Raw genomic sequence first — 19,680 nt, 5'->3', positions numbered from 1 at the left:
AAGAGTTTTCAGATCTGGTTTTGGAGTGTGTGTGTTTCTGTTATGATTAGATTGTGATTAGGTTTATATACTTCACCTTAATCCAAGCTTAATTATAATCATTAGCCAAATGGAAGGTGTTAGTGAAAACGGTTAATTTCAAGTAAGGGCAAAATTGGAATTTCCCATGCCAGCTCATTGCCACCTCATGGACAGCTCACACACTCTCTAAATGACATGTGTGAGCTGTTGCAACTTGTTTCACTCTCATTGGATGTGTATTTTGGAAAATCACATGTGAATGGTTATGTGTCCAATTTTGCAATTTCATTTTTCAAGTCAAATTCCAAACCACAAGGCCTAGGCATGTAATGATGATTCCAACAAGTTTCAAATGCCATTTGTGAGGTGTTGCAAAAATCCCCACTCAAAAATTCCAATTATTTCACAAGTTGGACAATTTTGCCCCTGGTCCATTTTAACTGTCCAGTTGAAATTTGACTTTTTGCATTGGCCACTTTTGAGAAAATCCAATTATGCACCATGAAAGTACATGTCAAATGGAGTTTGTGCATATAAAGAACTTCCAATTTGGACAAACCATGTGGAAATTATGGCCTCCTGATTATGGGTCATTTCTGAAATTCACTGAGCCCTAATTTTCCAACCATACATGGGATTTTCAAGTTCTTGGACTTTTTGGAAAGGTGAGAACAAGATCTACAACTTTCATGTTGAACCAATTTTCATTTGAAGCATTTTTGGACACGTGGTCTTGAGGTCAAAACCTTTCCATTTTTGGAAACTTCCATTACAAGTCACTTTCTATTTTTGGCAGTTTTTGTCCTGACTTGATTTCCTTCATTTTTAAGCTTTGAGATGTCAAATAACACTTGTTCCAACATGAATGAAGTGTATCCAACTCATTTCCACCTCCAAATCCATCAAATCATGTACAGTTGACCACAGTTGACTTTTTCATCTGATAGATGAATCTGGCAATGCATTGATCCAACTGAGCCCCAATCTTCAACTGAAATGGCTCAAGGGTGAAACCCTAGCCTCAATAAGCACAATATACTCATATAATGTCCCCCATAACCATCATAGACCCCATCTCCTGATCATGCCCTAATTGGCCCAATGCAACTGATTAGGGTTGACCAGTGGTCAAAACCCTAATCTCAAGGAATGTGCTCCAACACTTGATGAAATCAAACCATGATGATGATGATGTATCATTGCAATCAAGATGAAGACCAATATCCTTTGAGAATCACAAAACCCTAATTCCAGCCCAATCCTCAGATGGCCAATGATCAGTCAATAAACCCTAGGCTTGCACTTTGACTTCCTCATCTTCTGATCAAGACTTGGGAGTATGGCTTGCACAATGTAACCACATGATATGCAATATGACATGCCTAATGCCCTAAAAAAATGCAATGCAATATGTTATGCTAGTCCCAAGAGAGGAGGGCAAATTTTGAGGTGTTACAATGTGCTTCAACCTACACTAAGGATATGCCACACGCTTCTGCATTCATCTCGTTTAGAGAGAATCAGGCGACATAGACTTTCCAAGTGTATCTTGACTGCTTGGTAGCATAATATATTAACTTCCAAGCATACACAGATCATCGTCATATGCGTCCCTTGGACAACATATACTTATACTATAGATGACTGACTTACAGGTCACGTATGATGATTTCACACCTCAATGAGCGTGTCATGCGACAATTCAGCTACATGTACTTTGTTCCCAAAAGACCCCTCTACTTCTGCTTCTCGAGCTATGACATGAAGAGATGTAAATGCCATGTTTGATGATTATCTTAATCATCTATTATCAGATGAGGTACGAAGTACTATAGTTCCTAATGACTAGAGTGATGCACACGACTACATCCAGTTGTATTTCAGGATGTCACATTCTTATATAACACTAGATGCTCTGGGAGATCCACCTAGGTTAGCTTACCAGGAGATACTATAGGAGGAATAGGCTAGAGAAAATCATATTGTTGATGTGTTGCCTAAATATCAGCGTATCGTGGATATGTCACATGCCACTATAGACAAAAAAAGTCTTTTGGGAAGGCTCTGAGGGACATTCTAGATGGCATCGTAAAGGAGGCACGACAAACACTACATTACAGTAGGTAACATAGGAATAGGGGGCCCGAGTCCGGCATACACAGTAGTATATAATATTCGTATTAGAAGCACTATGATCAATTGTATTTTATTGACTTTATTATGTATTACAAATATATGGGAAAGATAGTACATTCTCTCTCCTACGTGTTTATACACTATCGTCAATTGGATTGGCACCTCCTCTTATGTGTTGTACACAAGCGTCAATTGGATTAGGCACTATCATCAATTGAATTGACGTTTCCTTTTATGTGTTGGACACATGCGTCAATTAGATTGACGTTTCTTTTGTTTTGAGATTTATTTTGTTTGAAAGTTGGTTAGTTTAAGAAATTGGTGAAAAAGTGGATTGTTTTGGATATTTATTTGAAAAAAATGAGTTATTTAAATACATTTTTTTTTGTGTAATTTAAAAAATATATAATTATGATGAAATAGTAGTACAAAATAATAAGTCCATTTTTTATTATTGTTGATGCTTTGGTTCGTTAAGAAAAAGAGAGACCAAGATTTTTTATTTTTTTTAAAAAATTTCCGTTGGTTGATGCTAGAAACAAGTAAAAAACAAAACTAGGTCGTGTTTGGCAGTGCCCGGTGTCATTACGGCGTTGCGCGGTTTCATTGCAGCAACTTCGATAGCGCCTGATTCCATCCAAATTCCAAACTCAACACAACCACCACCACATTCGTTCTTTCCTTTTCCTTAAAAAATTACCTATAGATACAGCAAATTTAGGTTACACAATATCAATGTTCCATAGTGAGAAACTTCTCTAACAAAATCGTGACAGTAAAAGCAAACTAAAAGATTTATGTAGAGATTCAATTTAATAAAAAAAAAATATTCATTTTGTTATTGAAATAAAAGACATTATATAAAACAAGTATACCTAAATTAAGTAGTTTTTAAATGTAACAGAAATTTTGTGAGTTAAGTACCTAATGTAAACCACTTTTTTTTGTGGGGGAGAAAGTGTGAGTGAATGACCCATAGTCGAGTGGGCAGTGTTTAATTTGTAACTTTATCACTATATGTTGCATTACTATTCATTTTTAATTTAAAATTATTTTAATCATGTAATTGTCTTGTAATTTATACTAAAGGTACCTAATAGTAAAGGTTGCAAGTCCTACCCGTTTAATTTGCGCTACAAATTTGGAAATAGCTGGACATGCACCTCTAACATGGGCCATATCTATCGTCTAGGACCAATTAAATCTTGAATTTTTCAATATTCCCAAAATACTTTTTTGCTAATATTTATATTTTTAATTTTATTTTTCTTTTGTCAAAGTTACAAAAACGAAATTACTGTTTGGTTCGTTAAAAAAAATATACAGAGAATTTAGGTTTCAGAGAAGCGGAAATGGTTTCGGTGGCGCAGGAAGCTCAGCGTGCGCTTAATATCCAGCCTCCAAAGATTAAACTGAAGGCTCGACGATTGAAAGGTCACAAAGACAGCACTAACTGCTGCATTGCCTCTTCTCAAAACCCTCGTCTTATTGTCACCTCTTCACTTTCTCATAACCCTAAAAATAACATAAATTACAACAAATCTCGTAACCGTTTCATCTTCTTCAAACAACCTCGGACATGTTCCAAATTCGATTTTTATTCTCGTGCTACTGTCGCTCGCAACGCCAAAATTTGTAACTTCTGTCAAATGGGTAATCTCAGAAACGCCATGGAATTGCTCACAACGTCACAAAGACATGAACTTGTGTTGAGTACTTATTGTTCCGTTTTGCAGCTTTGTGCTGAGAAGAACTCTTTGGAAGATGGAAAAAAGGTTCATTCCGTTATCATTTCAAATGGGATGGTAATTGATGAGGTTTTAGGGGCTAAATTAGTTTTCATGTATGTGAATTGTGGTGATTTGGTTAATGGAAGAAGGATATTTGATGAGATTCTTAATGATAAGGTTTTTCTTTGGAATCTTATGATGTCTGAATATGCAAAGATTGGTAGTTATAGAGAAAGTGTGAGTCTTTTTATGAAAATGCAGAAGATGGGAGTTTCAGGGGATTCTTATACGTTTACTTGTGTGTTGAAGTGTTTTGCTGCATTGGGAAAGGTTAAGGAGTTTAAAAAGGTTCATGGGTATATTTTGAAACTTGGTTTTGGTTCTAATACTGCTGTTGTTAACTCGATGATTGCAGCTTATTTTAAATTCGGCCAAGTTGAGAGTGCACGTAATCTGTTTGATGAGTTGGCTGATAGAGATATAGTTTCATGGAATTCTCTGATAAATGGATGTGTTGTGAATGGATTTTCCAAAAATGGAGTTGAGATTTTCATTCAGATACTGGTTATGGGGGTTAATTGGGATTTGACCACATTGGTTAGTGTTCTTGTGGCTTCTGCAAATATTGGCAACCTTTCATTTGGTAGATCTCTTCATGCTTTTGGGGTGAAAGCTTGTTTTGGTAAGGAAGTTGTGTTTAGCAATACCTTACTTGACATGTATTCAAAATGTGGTAATTTAAATAGTGCAACTGAAGTTTTTGCGAAGATGGGTGACACAACTATTGTTTCTTGGACTTCAATCATTGCTGCTTATGTACGAGAAGGTCGATACGATGATGCTATTGTATTATTTGATGAAATGCAAAGCAAGGGTGTTAGGCCTGATATCTATACTGTCACAAGCATTGTTCATGCTTGTGCTTGTAGCAATGCTTTGGATAAAGGAAGGGATGTGCACAGTTACATTATAAAGAATGGCATGGGATCAAATTCGCCTGTCGCTAATGCTCTCATGAACATGTATGCAAAATGTGGAAGTGTGGAAGAAGCTCGGTTAGTTTTCTCTCAAATTCTAGCTAAGGACATTGTTTCGTGGAATACAATGATTGGAGGTTATTCGCAAAATTCACTTCCCAATGAAGCTCTAGAACTTTTTTCGGACATGCAAAAACAGTTAAAACCAGACGACATTACAATGGCTTGCGTCCTTCCAGCTTGTGCAGGCTTAGCAGCTCTAGACAAAGGAAGAGAGATACATGGACACATATTAAGAAGAGGGTACTTTTCAGATTTGCATGTGGCGTGTGCACTTGTTGATATGTATGCCAAATGTGGGTTACTTGTTCTAGCACAGTTGCTTTTTGATATGATTCCTAAAAAGGATCTGATTTCATGGACTGTTATGATAGCTGGATATGGCATGCACGGATTTGGGAATGAGGCGATTTCCACATTCAAGAAGATGAGGATTGCGGGCATCGAGCCTGACGAGTCCTCTTTTGCCGCCATACTTAATGCTTGCTGTCATTCTGGATTACTGCACGAGGGTTGGCGATTCTTTAACTTTATGAGAAATGAATACGGTATTGAACCGAAGTTAGATCACTATGCCTGCATGGTGGATCTCCTTTCCCGCGCTGGAAATCTATCACAGGCGTACAAGTTCATCATGTCCATGCCAATTGAACCAGATGCTACAATTTGGGGTGCATTGCTTTCAGGATGCAGGATTCATCATGATGTGAAGCTAGCAGAAAAAGTGGCAGAAAATCTTTTTGAGCTAGAGCCAGACAACACAAGGTATTATGTTGTTCTAGCGAATGTCTACGCAGAGGCGGAAAAGTGGGAGGAAGTGAAAAAGTTGCAAGAAAAGATGCGTAAAAGAAGATTCGAACAGAATCCAGGTTGTAGTTGGATAGAGTTCGGAGGAAAGTTTAATATCTTTGTCGCTGGGAACACTAAACACCCTCAAGCAAAAAGGATAGACGTGTTGCTGAGAAAATTGAGTTTGCAAATGAAGAATGGAGAATACTCTACTAAGTTGAGGTATGCATTGATTAATGAAGATGATATGGAGAAGGAAGTGATTCAGTGTGGACACAGTGAAAAGTTAGCAATGGCGTTTGGTATATTAAATTTGCCGCCTGGGAGAACCGTTAGGGTCACGAAGAATCGAAGAGTATGCGGGGATTGTCACGAGATGGGGAAGTTCATGTCCAAGACAACCAATAGTGAAATTTTATTGAGAGATTCAAACCGGTTTCACCATTTCAAGGATGGTATATGTTCTTGCCGAGGTTTCTGGTAAATCATTGGAAGAATTCAATAGTGTACATATTTTCCAATCACATTTCTGCTACTGGTGTAAGATGCCTTATGTATTGTGAAATCTGAAGTGTTTTGAGTTATCCTAGGTAATTTAGATTCAAATGGTTCTCCATTAGATCTGATTTTGGCAGGTTACATGCAACTCAAGGTCCTCATTTCTTGCTGCAGCAGATGATAGTGGCGAGGTGAAGGTATGCCTCAGATTTATTCATGTTCTGCGTTCTAACTTTTCCTTGTGTAATGCCATATTTATCGTCTTATATAAATATATCTTTGTTCACTCTCAATGTGTTAGATTTAAAAGCCCGTTCATGAGCTTGATCTAAGGCTATAGCTTAAGCTTTTGAGATGATCGATTGGTCCTTCATTTGGTACTTGAGTCTGTGACCAATGCTATGAATTGAATCTAAAAATATGCAAAAGGTTTATGAGTCCGTTTGTTGTTCACACTTCAATTTGCCTTCAACCCAAAGGGATCTTACATGGGGTAAGTGGGTTAGAGTCAGATATAAGGTGATAGGAACTGGACCAGAATAACAAAAATAATTATAGAAATTAGAAGTAAACATACCTTCTCCCAGTGCCTTATTAAACTTTGGGGTATATCATGCTCCTTGATATCAGGTTTGCTCTAAATATATTTACTATATCACTTCTGTATTGCTCGGATTATGACTCTCCTTTGGGCACCATATATCTCTTGGATACATCTTGTGTTTCTTATTGACAGAGAGTTACTGCAATGTGATTAGGTGGTCAAAGGTTCAAGTTGTGGACTCAGTCTCTTGCAATTATGTATTATTTAGAAACTGTTTTTGTTTCTTTTTCTCTGTACTGTGATTTATTGCTCTGTATGCACTCTTAATTTACTCATTTCTTTTAATTTCAGAATAAGCCGAGTTTATGTTGCATTCTACTTTTTTATTTTCTTCATTATTGACTGTAGTTTTTTTGACAGATAATTGACATAAAGCAGCATTGCCTTTACAAAAATTGAGAGCCGAAACTGGTCATACAAGTGTATCCTTATTGCTTTTTAGCTGTTCTTCACTACATGGCTGCTAATTACATAAATTAGAACTTTTTCAAACCAGTTAATATTTCATCTTTCTACTTTTTGTCCAGCATTTTCTCCTATTCTTCTGTTCTTATATAATTAAGTAATGGGTAATTTGATATATTGATTTTGTTTATTTCACCTTGACCTTGTATTGTAGATATGTAGCACTGTGGAATTCCTTCCTTGGCGATCTTGGGAAGGTAGTCAAACAAAGTCTTGCTTAATAGAGTCTAAAAAAATACTTATAGACTTAACTATTGAGTTGGATATATTAATCAAAAGAATTTGCACATGCACAAGTATCTATTTATAATTAAATTTTACAGTTTTTTTGGTATTTATGCTAGTCTTCTAGAAACCTGAGTTAATTATTTATAGGAAGTTAACTCCTATGTTTGTTTTCTCCCCGTAATTAGTGGTGGTCTCGATTCAACTCTTGTGTTGTGGGAATTCTCCAAAGCTCGCCCCTACAAAGTAGTCAATTTCGGTATGTTTTTCTTTAAATGTCTTTGTATTTATTAATTTAAGTTTTGAACGAGACGACTAGCATTATCTAATTCATACCCTTTTATTTTTTCCAATTGATATTTGCAATAACACAAGTGTTACATCTTTACTTATTTTGTTTGTGCAATAAGCAAACGAAAACTTTTTAAGTTTGAGTATTACAACTGTTTTAAATCCTGGATAAAGGCTTTTTCTAACAGTTATCCTTCCTTTCTTCACTGCAGGTACTGTAAGTAATAGCGGCGCGGGGCAGTGTTTCAACCCTTCCTTGATTCATGCAATAGCTGTCCCAGAAATTGACATGGTAGATAAATTAGGCAGGGTATGTGCTGTTGCAGGTGGTGGAGTTATTAATGTGATTGACATTGAATCAGAAATCGCTGCTGTAAGATCAAAAACCTCTTCGAATACACGAAAAGGATCACAATCAAGATTAAAAGATGGTAGTTCGACTAGCAATACAGATGCGGATCGTAATGTAAAAAAGAGGCTGCATTTTGATTACAGTATGGGTGGCCATACTTCAGCTGTTTCTAGCCTGTGAGTTACCTTTCTTATCTCTAATTAATAAACTTTTGGACCAATTTCACGCTTCCCCTAACTGATCTGGGTGACACAGGGCATTTTCGTTGTTTGGGGAAAGAGGGAAATTCTTAATATCTGGTGGAAATGATAAGTTGGTGAAAGTGTGGAACTGGTCCAGTTATATTGATGCTGGGTCAAGTGATAGCAACAATGATATTCTACATTTGAACATTGGTGTACCTCAGAAGGTGAGTTTTGCAGCTTATTTTATTGTAACTTTCCGGGTGCCGGTTATTTAATTATTCTGCTTCTGCCAAATTTGTCTGTTATGTGATCACTGATATATTTTATTTCACAGGTCAATTGGCTATGTACCACTTCAGTTGATATAGACAACCTTGTTGTGTGCGACACATCTAAAACCGTAAAGGTCTATTCTATAACATAGTTTCAAGCTGAGTATTCCTGGAGAGCAATCAAAACGATTTTAGTCTAGATATACACACTTTTTTAGGCTTTCTGTGCGTTATAATGCACCATGAAATAATTTTAATGTAATATGTAGTTCTTTCATGAATCTTAATTGATGTTTTTTAAAAAGATATTTTGGTAGATTAAATAATTGACCTGTGTTCTTTACATTGAGCGAAATGTCTGATTTATTGGTGAAACTTGTGTGTGGGTTGGGTTTATGTCATTGATCATAGATTTAGTGATTTAATGTTGTCAGTTGTCGCAACAATTTGGTACCGAGAACCAACAATTGTTTGATCATATGTAATGTACTCAAAATGATTACCTCAAAAAGCCAAATTGTTTTGTTTGATAGATACTGATCATTTATAGGGTGTGTTCTGTAAGCTAAGTATACATATTTTATAGAGGTAGTGAGTTACTATGAATTATTAGATGATACGGAATGGAATGGCTTAGTTTTTGGCAACAATAGGATTTTTTAGGGGAAATATGGACTTACTATCTGTATTTTTTGAAATATTGTGGAAGTTATTAGAATCAGTAATTTACTGATTACAAACATTGCTTTGAATTTTGTAGGATGTTGGAGGACTTCATGCTAGACACATCAGTACAGTTTCGACGGTTGATATTGGTAAATGAGAGACTCTAGACCACATATTGTGGTAAATTTTAGTTAGAAATAATCGATGATAATAACAGTATTGCTTTTCTTGTAGAAGAAGTAACTGAAGAATCTGGAAATTCAACATGGAAAAAACGGATGAAAAGCTGGAAAGGGAAGGGGAAGGATAAAAAGAACAAGAATAAAAAGGCTTCACCTAAGGCTAAAAATGAGGCTGCAGTTCCATCAGAGCAGCAGATGGAAGAAATACGGTAAGTTCATTGAGAAATGAAATAAAGTTTTATCTTCTACTCGCAGATTTTGATAGTTAATTGTTCATCAAATTGTTGTAAGCGTCAGGTTGTACCTATAAAACTATTGATTTTATTCTTAACATGTTTCGTGCATTTATGACATTTGCATGATCTACTTTGCAGGTCTACGGAGGCTGCTGCTCTTCCGCTTTCCGTAGTTGTGCCAATAGTAAAATCCAAACTCGCACCATACAGAACTGTGATAATCGTGCGGCTAATAATATTGGGTCTTTTCTTCCATTATCGAGTTACAAATCCTGTCGAAAGTGCTTTTCCTCTGTGGTTGACATCTATCATATGTGAGATTTGGTTTGCATTTTCCTGGGTGTTGGATCAGTTCCCTAAATGGTCTCCGATTAATAGACACACTTCCATCGAAAACCTGTCTGCAAGGTAAGTGCACAAATTCTATTGTTTAACACTATGATACAATCATGCGAGTATGAGTAAAATGTTTAATGCTATGACGTAACCAGGTTTGAAAGAGAGGGTGAACCCTCTGGACTTGCTTCTGTTGATTTCTTTGTCAGTACGGTCGATCCTTTGAAAGAACCACCGTTGATTACAGCTAATACAGTGCTTTCTTTCCTCGCGGTTGACTATCCAGTAGATAAAGTATCTTGTTATGTGTCGGATGATGGAGCAGCAATGCTCACATTTGAATCTCTTGTGGAGACAGCTGAATTTGCAAGAAAGTGGGTGCCATTTTGCAAAAAGTTTTCAATTGAGCCAAGAGCACCCGAGTTTTACTTCTCACAAAAGATTGACTACCTCAAAGACAAAGTGCAACCTTCTTTTGTGAAGGAACGTAGAGCGATGAAGGTAAGCATGTGAAGCTTCCTCGACTTATTTGTAACTTCACTAATTGGTTAACCGACTCATTTTGATTACATTTCAATTCTTTCAGAGAGAATACGAAGAGTATAAAGTACGAGTTAATGCTATGGTATCTAAGGCTCAGAAAACACCAGAAGAAGGATGGAGTATGCAAGATGGAACACCTTGGCCTGGAAATAATTCGCGTGATCACCCTGGAATGATTCAGGTATATCCATTATTTTTAATTTCGGTGTGTAATCAATTCTCAATGCTAAATTTCTTCCAGGTCTTCCTCGGACACACTGGTGCCCGTGATACCGAAGGAAATGAACTTCCTAGGCTAGTTTATGTTTCTAGAGAGAAAAGACCAGGATATCAACACCACAAGAAAGCAGGTGCCGAAAATGCACTGGTATGTATAGATACCGTAATAATATTTTATATAAGGTCATTAAGATTTTATAATGCTTGATGTTTGTATGGATCTATGCAGGTGAGGGTGTCTGCAGTTCTCACAAATGCTCCGTTCATTCTCAATCTTGATTGTGATCATTATGTTAAAAACAGTAAAGCTGTTCGAGAAGCAATGTGTTTTCTCATGGATCCCGAAGTTGGTAGAGATGTTTGTTATGTACAGTTCCCCCAAAGATTTGATGGTATTGATCGTAGTGATCGGTATGCCAACCACAATACAGTTTTCTTTGATGTAAGTTCATGGCAAAGCATTATTTTCTCATGTGACAGAAAATTTATCTCATCAAACAAGTATTTTAATTACATACATTTCAGGTTAACATGAGAGGACTTGATGGCATTCAAGGACCAATGTATGTGGGGACTGGATGTGTTTTCAATCGACAAGCACTTTATGGCTATAGTCCACCTTCTATGGCCAATTTATCAGTATCTTCATGCTGTTGCTTTCCCTCAAAATCCACCAAAGACGTGTCGCGGGTTTCTAGAGATGCAAAGAGGGCAGAACTCGAAGCTGCCATTTATAATCTCAGGGAGATAGACAGTAAGCTCAGTTAATTTAGCCTATCAGTTTTCGTGAAGCATAAAGCATGATCTTCCAAGTGTAAACTGTGTAATGTTCTTCTGGTTTCTTTTCTTTCTGCAGATTACGACGAGAACGAGAGGTCAATGTTGATTTCACAGATGAGCTTTGAAAAAACTTTTGGCTTGTCTACTGTTTTCATTGAATCTGCATTAATGGAAAATGGAGGAGGGGTGCCAGAAACCGCTGATCCTTCAATGCTGATCAAAGAGGCCATTCATGTAATTAGCTGTGGATATGAAGAGAAGACCGAATGGGGAAAAGAGGTGTGACTTAAATGTTTAGATTAAAGTTTCCTTTTTTGTTGATTAATCAACATATCTTGTTGTCTTTTCAGATTGGATGGATTTATGGTTCCGTTACCGAGGATATCTTAACAGGGTTCAAGATGCAGTGCCGAGGATGGAGGTCAATCTACTGCATGCCCTTAAGGCCTGCTTTCAAAGGATCAGCACCTATCAACTTGTCTGATCGGTTGCACCAAGTTCTTCGATGGGCGCTTGGATCAGTTGAAATTTTCTTAAGTAGACACTGTCCCCTTTGGTATGCAGTTGGAGGAGGCCGTCTCAAATGGCTGCAGAGATTAGCTTATATAAACACCATTGTCTACCCTTTTACATCACTTCCTCTAGTTGCTTATTGTACTTTGCCAGCAATTTGCCTTCTTACAGGAAAATTTATCATTCCAACGGTAATCTCCTAATCTTTATTTCTAAGTCTTAACATATCCGTATTCTACTAATGCCTTACATCATGTTTTTTACAGCTTTCGAACCTTGCAAGTGTTCTCTTTCTTGGACTTTTCCTCTCAATTATAGTGACAAGTGTGCTTGAGCTGCGTTGGAGTGGTGTTTGTATCGAAGATTTGTGGCGTAATGAGCAATTTTGGGTGATTGGAGGTTCTTCGGCTCATTTGTTCGCCGTGTTCCAAGGATTTCTTAAGATGTTGGCCGGTGTTGATACCAACTTCACTGTCACTGCTAAGGCTGCCGAGGATACTGAGTTTGGCGAACTTTATATCATCAAATGGACTACTCTCTTGATTCCACCAACAACTCTTATCATTATTAACATGGTTGGTGTTGTTGCTGGATTTTCTGATGCACTTAATGGGGGATATGAGTCTTGGGGACCCCTTTTTGGGAAGGTTTTCTTTGCCTTTTGGGTGATTTTTCATCTCTATCCATTCCTAAAGGGTCTCATGGGTCGACAAAACCGCACTCCGACCATTGTTATTCTCTGGTCAGTGTTGTTAGCCTCTTCACAAAGGAAGTCCAAACTTCAACCTAGGGGAGATGGACCATTTCAAGTACTTCCAAGGATCAATTACAATGCCTACAAAATAGAACTTCCAGGTGAGTATGGGGTAAGTACTACTTTTAATGTGGCTGATTTATCTCCTTTTGATGTAGGTGATGATGGTCTAAATTCGAGGTCGAATTCTTTTCAAGAAGGAGGGAATGATGAGGACGTAATCCAAGACAGAAATGATACAATGCAAGACTTAGGAGGTCCTATGACAAGGGAACGTGAAAGAAGAGTCAATGATGCTTTAGTTCACTTCATGATCAAGTCAATAGCATGCATGAGCCAGATTGAAGAAAAAGAGCCCAAGTTTATTCTTATCATCCAAGCATGTGATAAAAGGCCCAATAATGCATAAATAAATAAAAATAAAGGAAATACCAATAACCACACTATAATGGACGAAAATTACAAGAGAAGTGGTAAATAAAGAATTGCCATTATTCTGCCCTTTCAAGAACCCCACTATCTCTTCTTTATTTTGCACTTTCTTTGTAATAACTCAATCCACTATCATGATAATTAGTGGTTGAAACCCTTTTGTTTTCTTAGGAGTTATTTTTTACTTATTTCATCATCTTAAGCCATTCCTATATAAAGGAGGCATGTATCTTCTTTTTGAATCAATGAAGTTTGGCAAGTTTACACATTGTGTAAGTGAGAGTATTTGCTCTTAGGTTCTGGATTGGACCAAAATTGATCTTATCAAGAAATCCTTTTCTTGTGGTGATCCTCATCCATAGGATTATCATTCTCTCTTGGATTAGAAAGAGTGTGGCGCCCCTTCTTCTTAATTCCATTTCTTATTTCTCTTTTATTTCATATCAATCTCGTTTATTTTATATGCATGTATCAAATTCTGTCATTCTTTCAATTATAAGGCATATTACTTCCTTTGAGTCACAAAAGAATTAATATTCCAAAAGTTAACAAAGTTGTTTCAGGAATTTTGAAGGAAATGCATAAGTCTCAAAAGTTGGTGCATATCAAGTGGTAATCAGAGCATATTCCAAAAAAAAAGGGGGCCGAAATGTGGTAAATTGTCTATATTCTTGTTCTTCATTATTATCCATTTATCATTATAAAAAAAAAATTCGAAAAAAAAGGGTATAAGAAATTTTTTTTTTAAAAAAAGGGACCTGATTGTTAAAGATTGTGATTCAAAAAAAAATCTTTTTTTTTTCTTGCCACCCTCTTAAAATTCTCCTGGTTTCCTTTGTTTTAGAGTCTTTTTTTTTGGTTTGCTGTTTTTTTAAGTTTTTTGTGTGTTGCTTATCATTTGAAATTGATTTCTTTGTGTTGATTCATTGTGGTTTCTCTAAAGAACTAAAAGAGCAAATTGAGTGGTAAAAGGCAAAGTGTTTTTATTATTAAAAAAAAGCCAAAAAAAATTTGAGTGAAACACGAGTGATTGAGTGTAAACACGTGAGTAGAGTGGTGAGGTCCATTTTTAAACACTTGTTTTCACAAATATTTCACAATTATGTCTAGTCCACCTTCACCTAGAACAACAACTTTAACTGTTCAGATCGCAACCATGCGTGATAATTTTGAAAGATTGTTAAGAGAACAAGGTGAACAACTTCAACAAAGAATTGATGAGTTGGAAAGGAGGCCCCAAAACTCTAATGATGGTAGTGGCGATGAGGAGGAAAGAAGACGTAGAAGGAGACAAGGGGGAGATAATTTGAGGGGCATAAAAATTAAAGTTCCAACTTTTGTTGGGAAGAGTGACCCGGAGGCATATCTAGAATGGGAGACTAAACTTGAACAAAATTTTAATTGTCACAATTATTCTAATCTTGAAAAAGTGCAGGTTGCTTCTATTGAGTTCAAGGAGTATGCCTTAGTTTGGTGGGATCAATTGACCAAAGATAGAAGGAGGTATGCAGAACGACCAATTGATACTTGGGAAGAGATGAAAAGAATCATGAGGAGAAGGTTTGTTCCTTCCTATTATCATAGGGAATTGCACAACAAATTGCAAAGACTCACTCAAAGTTCTAAAAGTGTTGAAGAATATTTCAAGGAGATGGAAGTTCTCAAAATTAGAGCTAATGTAGAGGAGGACGATGAAGCAACTATGGTTAGGTTTCTCCATGGTCTAAATCATGACATTAGTGACATAGTGGAACTTCACCACTATGTTGAAATGGACGAATTGGTACACCAAGCTATCAAAGTGGAACAACAACTCAAAAGAAAGAGCCAAGCAAGGAGAAATTCCACCACTTTCAATTCTCAAAGTTGGAAGGACAAAACAAAGAAGGAGGGTGCTTCATCATCTAAGGAAGCCACGGTTGAAAACAAAGGTAAAACTATTACATCTTCTTCTTCAAGTGTTTCAACTAACAAAAGTGTTAAGTATTTCAAGTGTCAAGGCTAAGGACATATTGCATCTCAATGTCCAACAAAGAGAACTATGCTTATGGAAGAAAATGAAGAAATTGTTGAAGAGGAGGATGGTGATTATGATGAGGAGTTTGAAGAAGAAATACCTAGTGGAGATTTACTCATGGTGAGAAGAATGTTGGGAAGCCAAATAAAGGAGGAGGATACAAGTCAAAGAGAAAACCTTTTTCATACAAGATGCTTTGTGCAAGGAAAGGTTTGTTCTTTAATAATTGATGGAGTAAGTTGTACAAATGTTACAAGCACGCGTTTGGTTTCTAAACTAAAATTGGAAACAAAACCTCACCCTAAGCCTTACAAACTCCAATGGCTTAATGAAAGTGTAGAAATGCTTGTTAATAAACAAGTTGAGATTTGTTTTAAAATTGGAAAATATGAGGATGTAGTGTTGTGTGATGTAGTACCAATGAAAGCTAGTCATTTGTTATTAGGAAGACCTTGGCAATTTGATAGAAAAGCCAATCATGATGGATACTCCAATAAGTACTCTTTTATGTATCATGATCAAAAGATCAATCTTGTACCGTTAAATCCTAGTGAGGTGAGAGAAGATCAAAGAAAAATGAGAGAAAAATATGATCAAGAAAGAAAAGAAAAAGAAAAAGAAAAAGAAAAAGAAAAAGAAAAGAATGAAAAGAAAAAGAATGATAAAAGAGAAACGAAACAAAGTTTAATTGCAAAAAAAAGAGATGTAAAAGAAGCAATTGTGTTACACCAGCCTTTGTACTTGCTCTTTTGCAAGGAGGTGCCTTTGCTAACCACTATTTCTAATGAAAAAAAATTGCTAAATTGTGTTGAGTCTCTTTTGCAGGAATTTAAATAATTGTTTCCGAAAGAGGTGCCAAGTGGTTTACCACCTATAAGAGGAATTGAACATCATATTGATCTCAATCCAGGAGCATTTTTGCCTAATAGGCCAGCATATAGAAGCAATCCACAACAAACTCAAGAGATACAAAGGCAAGTTGCTGAATTGATAAGTAAAGGATGTGTAAGAGAAAGTTTAAGTCCTTGTGCTGTCCCTATTATTCTAGTCCCTAAAAAGGATGGTAGTTGGAGGATGTGCACTGATTGTAGGGCCATTAACAATATTACCATTAAATATAGGCATCCTATTCCTAGAATAGATGATTTGCTTGATGAATTGTGTGGTGCATGCTTATTTTCTAAAATTGATTTGAAAAGTGGATATCACCAAATTAGAATAAGGGAAGGGGATGAATGAAAAACTGCTTTTAAAACAAAATTTGGTTTGTATGAGTGGATGGTTATGCCTTTTGGATTAACTAATGCACCTAGTACTTTCATGAGACTAATGAACCATGTGTTAAGGGAGTTCTTGGGTAAGTTTGTTGTTGTGTATTTTGATGATATTTTGATTTATAGCAAGAACTTAGATGATCATTGCATTCATTTAAGGGCTGTTTTGCAAGTGCTAAGATATGAAAATTTGTATGCCAACCTAGAAAAATGTGTCTTTTGCACCGATCATGTGATTTTCTTAGGTTTCACTGTGAGCTCTAAAGGAGTCCACGATGATGAGGAAAAGGTGAAAGCCATTCGAGAGTGGCCTCCTCCCAAAAATGTAAGTGAGGTAAGAAGCTTTCATGGGTTGGCTAGTTTCTATAGGAGGTTTGTGAAGGACTTTAGTACCTTGGCAGCACCCCTCAATGAAATTCTTAAAAAAGATGTTGGTTTTAAATGGGGTGAAAAACAAGAGCAAGCCTTTGCTGCCCTAAAGGAAAAGCTCACCCAAACACCAATTCTTGCATTGCCTAATTTTTCTAAATCTTTTGAAATTGAATGTGATGCATCTAATGTGGGAATTGGAGCTGTTTTGTTGCAGGAAGGTCATCCACTTGCTTATTTTAGTGAAAAGCTAAAAGGGTCTGCCCTTAATTATTCTACATATGATAAGGAATTGTATTCCTTAGTGAGAACTCTACAAACTTGGCAACATTATTTGCTGTCCAAAGAGTTTGTCATTCATAGTGATCACGAATCCTTGAAACATTTGAAGGGACAAGGTAAGTTGAATAAGAGGCATGCCAAGTGGGTTGAGTTTCTTGAACAATTTCCTTATGTAATTAAGCATAAGAAAGGTAAATCTAATGTTGTGGCAGATGCACTCTCAAGAAGACATGTCTTGCTTTCTACTCTTGAAACAAATTTTTTTGGTCTTGAGCATATTAAAGATTTGTATAAAAGTGACCTTGAATTTTCTTCAAAATTTTTAGTTTGTGAGCATACTGCCTTCAATGGGTATTTTAGGCACAATGGCTATTTATTTAAAGAAAAAAAACTATGTGTGCCTAAAGGTTCCATTAGAGAACTACTTGTAAAAGAGGCGCATGAGGGAGGACTAATGGGTCATTTTGGGGTTTCTAAAACTCTAGAATTCTTAAAAGAACATTTTTATTGGCCTCACATGAAAATTGATGTCCAAAAGCTTTGTGAAAGATGCATTGTGTGTAAAAAGGCTAAATCAAAAGTTATGCCTCATGGTTTGTATACTCCTTTGCCTGTACCTGAATTTCCTTGGATTGACATTTCCATGGACTTTGTTTTGGGGCTGCCTAGAACAAAGAATGGCAAAGATTCTATTTTTGTAGTTGTGGACAGGTTTTCAAAAATGACACATTTTATTCCATGTAAAAAGGTGGATGATGCGTGTCATGTTGCTGATTTGTTCTTTAAGGAAGTGGTGCGCCTACATGGCTTACCAAGGAGCATTGTCTCTGATCGTGATTCCAAGTTCTTAAGCCATTTTTAGAGGACTTTGTGGGGAAAGATGGGTACAAAGTTATTATTTTCCACTACTTGTCATCCCCAAACAGATGGACAAACTGAAGTAGTAAATAGAACTCTTTCTACTCTTCTTAGGGTTGTTCTTAAAAAGAATTTAAAAATGTGGGAGGAATGGTTACCTCATGTAGAGTTTGCTTACAATAGGGCTGTCCATAGAACTACACAACATTCACCTTTCGAGATTGTGTATGGTTTTAATCCTTTAACACCTCTTGATTTGTTACCATTGCCTAACACATCTATTTTGAAGCATAAAGATGGGAAAGCTAACGCTGAATTTGTGAGAAAATTGCATGAACAAGTAAAATTGCAAATTGAAAAGAAAAATAAAAGTTATGCAAAAAGTGCAAACAAAGGGCGAAAGAAAGTTATTTTTGAACCCGGGGATTGGGTTTGGATACATATGAGAAAAGAGAGATTCCCATCACAAAGGAAGTCCAAACTTCAACCTAGGGGAGATGGACCATTTCAAGTACTTTCAAGGATCAATGACAATGCCTACAAAATAGAACTTCCAGGTGAGTATGGGGTACGTACTACTTTTAATGTGGCTGATTTATCTCCTTTTGATGTAGGTGATGATGGTCTAAATTCGAGGTCGAATTCTTTTCAAGAAGGAGGGAATGATGAGGACGTAATCCAAGACAGAAATGATACAATGCAAGACTTAGGAGGTCCTATGACAAGGGCACGTGAAAGAAGAGTCAATGATGCTTTAGTTCACTTCATGATCAAGTCAATAGAATGCATGGGCCAGATTGAAGAAAAAGAGCCCAGGTTTATTCTTATCATCCAAGCATGTGATAAAAGGCCCAATAATGCATAAATAAATAAAAATAAAGGAAATACCAATAACCACACTATAATGGACGAAAATTACAAGAGAAGTGGTAAATAAAGAATTGCCATTATTCTGCCCTTTCAAGAACCCCACTATCTCTTCTTTATTTTGCACTTTCTTTGTAATAACTCAACCCACTATCATGATAATTAGTGGTTGAAACCCTTTTGTTTTCTTATGAGTTATTTTTTACTTATTTCATCATCTTAAGCCATTCCTATATAAAGGAGGCATGTATCTTCTTTTTGAATCAATGAATTTTGGCAAGTTTACACATTGTGTAAGTGAGAGTATTTGCTCTTAGGTTCTGGATTGGACTAAAATTGATCTTATCAAGAAATCCTTGTCTTGTGGTGATCATCATCCATAGGGTTATCATTCTCTCTTGGATTAGAAAGAGTGTGGCACCCCTTCTACATAATTCCATTTCTTATTTCTCCTTTATTTCATATCAATCTCGTTTATTTTATATGCATGTATCAAATTCTGTCATTCTTTCAATTATAAGGCAGATTACTTCCTTTGAGTCACAAAAGAATTAATATTCCAAAAGTTAACAAAGTTGTTTCAGGAATTTTGAAGGAAATGCATAAGTCTCAAAAGTTGGTGCATATCAGTGTGTGTGTGTGTGTGTGAGAGAGAGAGAGAGAGAGAGAGAGAGAGAGAGAGAGAGAGAGAGAGAGAGAGAGAGAGAGAGAGAGTGAGTGAGTGAGAGAGAGAGAGAGAGAGAGAGA

At 36.4% G+C, this 19,680-nt stretch overlaps 3 protein-coding genes and 1 long non-coding RNA gene across 5 annotated transcripts in view; 3 read left to right on the top strand and 1 right to left on the bottom strand.

Annotated features, from left to right (window-relative positions):
• LOC127120974 (pentatricopeptide repeat-containing protein DOT4, chloroplastic) overlaps positions 1 to 7,241 on the top strand; it is a 32,853-nt gene extending 25,612 nt beyond the window's left edge. Inside the window, exon 4 of the mRNA XM_051051597.1 lies at positions 7,176 to 7,241. The gene's annotated coding sequence lies outside the window, so the exon portion shown is untranslated. The remainder of the gene's footprint in view (positions 1 to 7,175) is intronic.
• On the top strand, positions 3,437 to 7,237 carry LOC127117430 (pentatricopeptide repeat-containing protein DOT4, chloroplastic). Of its 2 annotated transcripts, XR_007801971.1 has the most exons (3): positions 3,437 to 6,253; positions 6,349 to 6,408; positions 7,176 to 7,237. XR_007801971.1 is itself a non-coding variant. In XM_051047441.1 (1 exon), the coding sequence occupies exon 1, from the start codon at positions 3,510 to 3,512 to the stop codon at positions 6,195 to 6,197; it is 2,688 nt and encodes an 895-aa protein (XP_050903398.1). In that variant the 5' UTR covers positions 3,437 to 3,509; the 3' UTR covers positions 6,198 to 6,265. The 2 variants fall into 2 exon arrangements, 1 of the variants encoding a protein (XP_050903398.1); XM_051047441.1 differs by lacking the exons at positions 6,349 to 6,408; positions 7,176 to 7,237 and having other exon boundaries at positions 3,437 to 6,265.
• A 795-nt stretch (positions 7,242 to 8,036) lies between the features above and the next one.
• LOC127117429 (cellulose synthase A catalytic subunit 8 [UDP-forming]) lies at positions 8,037 to 13,532 on the top strand. The gene is made up of 14 exons (XM_051047440.1): positions 8,037 to 8,324; positions 8,404 to 8,557; positions 8,668 to 8,739; positions 9,366 to 9,420; positions 9,506 to 9,662; positions 9,828 to 10,097; positions 10,181 to 10,526; positions 10,612 to 10,749; positions 10,810 to 10,935; positions 11,017 to 11,229; positions 11,313 to 11,541; positions 11,644 to 11,846; positions 11,918 to 12,271; positions 12,347 to 13,532. The coding sequence occupies exons 1-14, from the start codon at positions 8,086 to 8,088 to the stop codon at positions 13,241 to 13,243; spliced, it is 3,453 nt and encodes a 1,150-aa protein (XP_050903397.1). The 5' UTR covers positions 8,037 to 8,085; the 3' UTR covers positions 13,244 to 13,532.
• LOC127117431 (uncharacterized) lies at positions 12,729 to 19,208 on the bottom strand. The gene is made up of 2 exons (XR_007801972.1): positions 18,555 to 19,208; positions 12,729 to 12,866 (listed from the first exon to the last, which is right to left on the bottom strand). It is a non-coding gene; the product is annotated as an uncharacterized LOC127117431 (long non-coding RNA).
• Between the last annotated feature and the right edge of the window lie 472 nt (positions 19,209 to 19,680).

Source organism: Lathyrus oleraceus, chromosome 2 (assembly GCF_024323335.1).
Source record: "Lathyrus oleraceus cultivar Zhongwan6 chromosome 2, CAAS_Psat_ZW6_1.0, whole genome shotgun sequence".
Lineage (NCBI taxonomy): Eukaryota > Viridiplantae > Streptophyta > Magnoliopsida > Fabales > Fabaceae > Lathyrus > Lathyrus oleraceus.
This window is presented reverse-complemented; position numbering and strand designations above follow the sequence as displayed.

What these genes read in the sequence shown, in the direction of transcription:
- LOC127117430 (XM_051047441.1), top strand. Translation starts at nt 3,510, where the DNA reads ATGGTTTCGGTGGCGCAGGAAGCTCAGCGTGCGCTTAATATCCAGCCT.
- LOC127117429 (XM_051047440.1), top strand. Translation starts at nt 8,086, where the DNA reads ATGGTAGATAAATTAGGCAGGGTATGTGCTGTTGCAGGTGGTGGAGTT. An exon ending in AGTTTCGACGGTTGATATTG is followed by an intron (nt 9,421 to 9,505) that starts GTAAATGAGAGA and finishes CTTTTCTTGTAG; the next exon opens with AAGAAGTAACTGAAGAATCT. An exon ending in CAGCAGATGGAAGAAATACG is followed by an intron (nt 9,663 to 9,827) that starts GTAAGTTCATTG and finishes TCTACTTTGCAG; the next exon opens with GTCTACGGAGGCTGCTGCTC.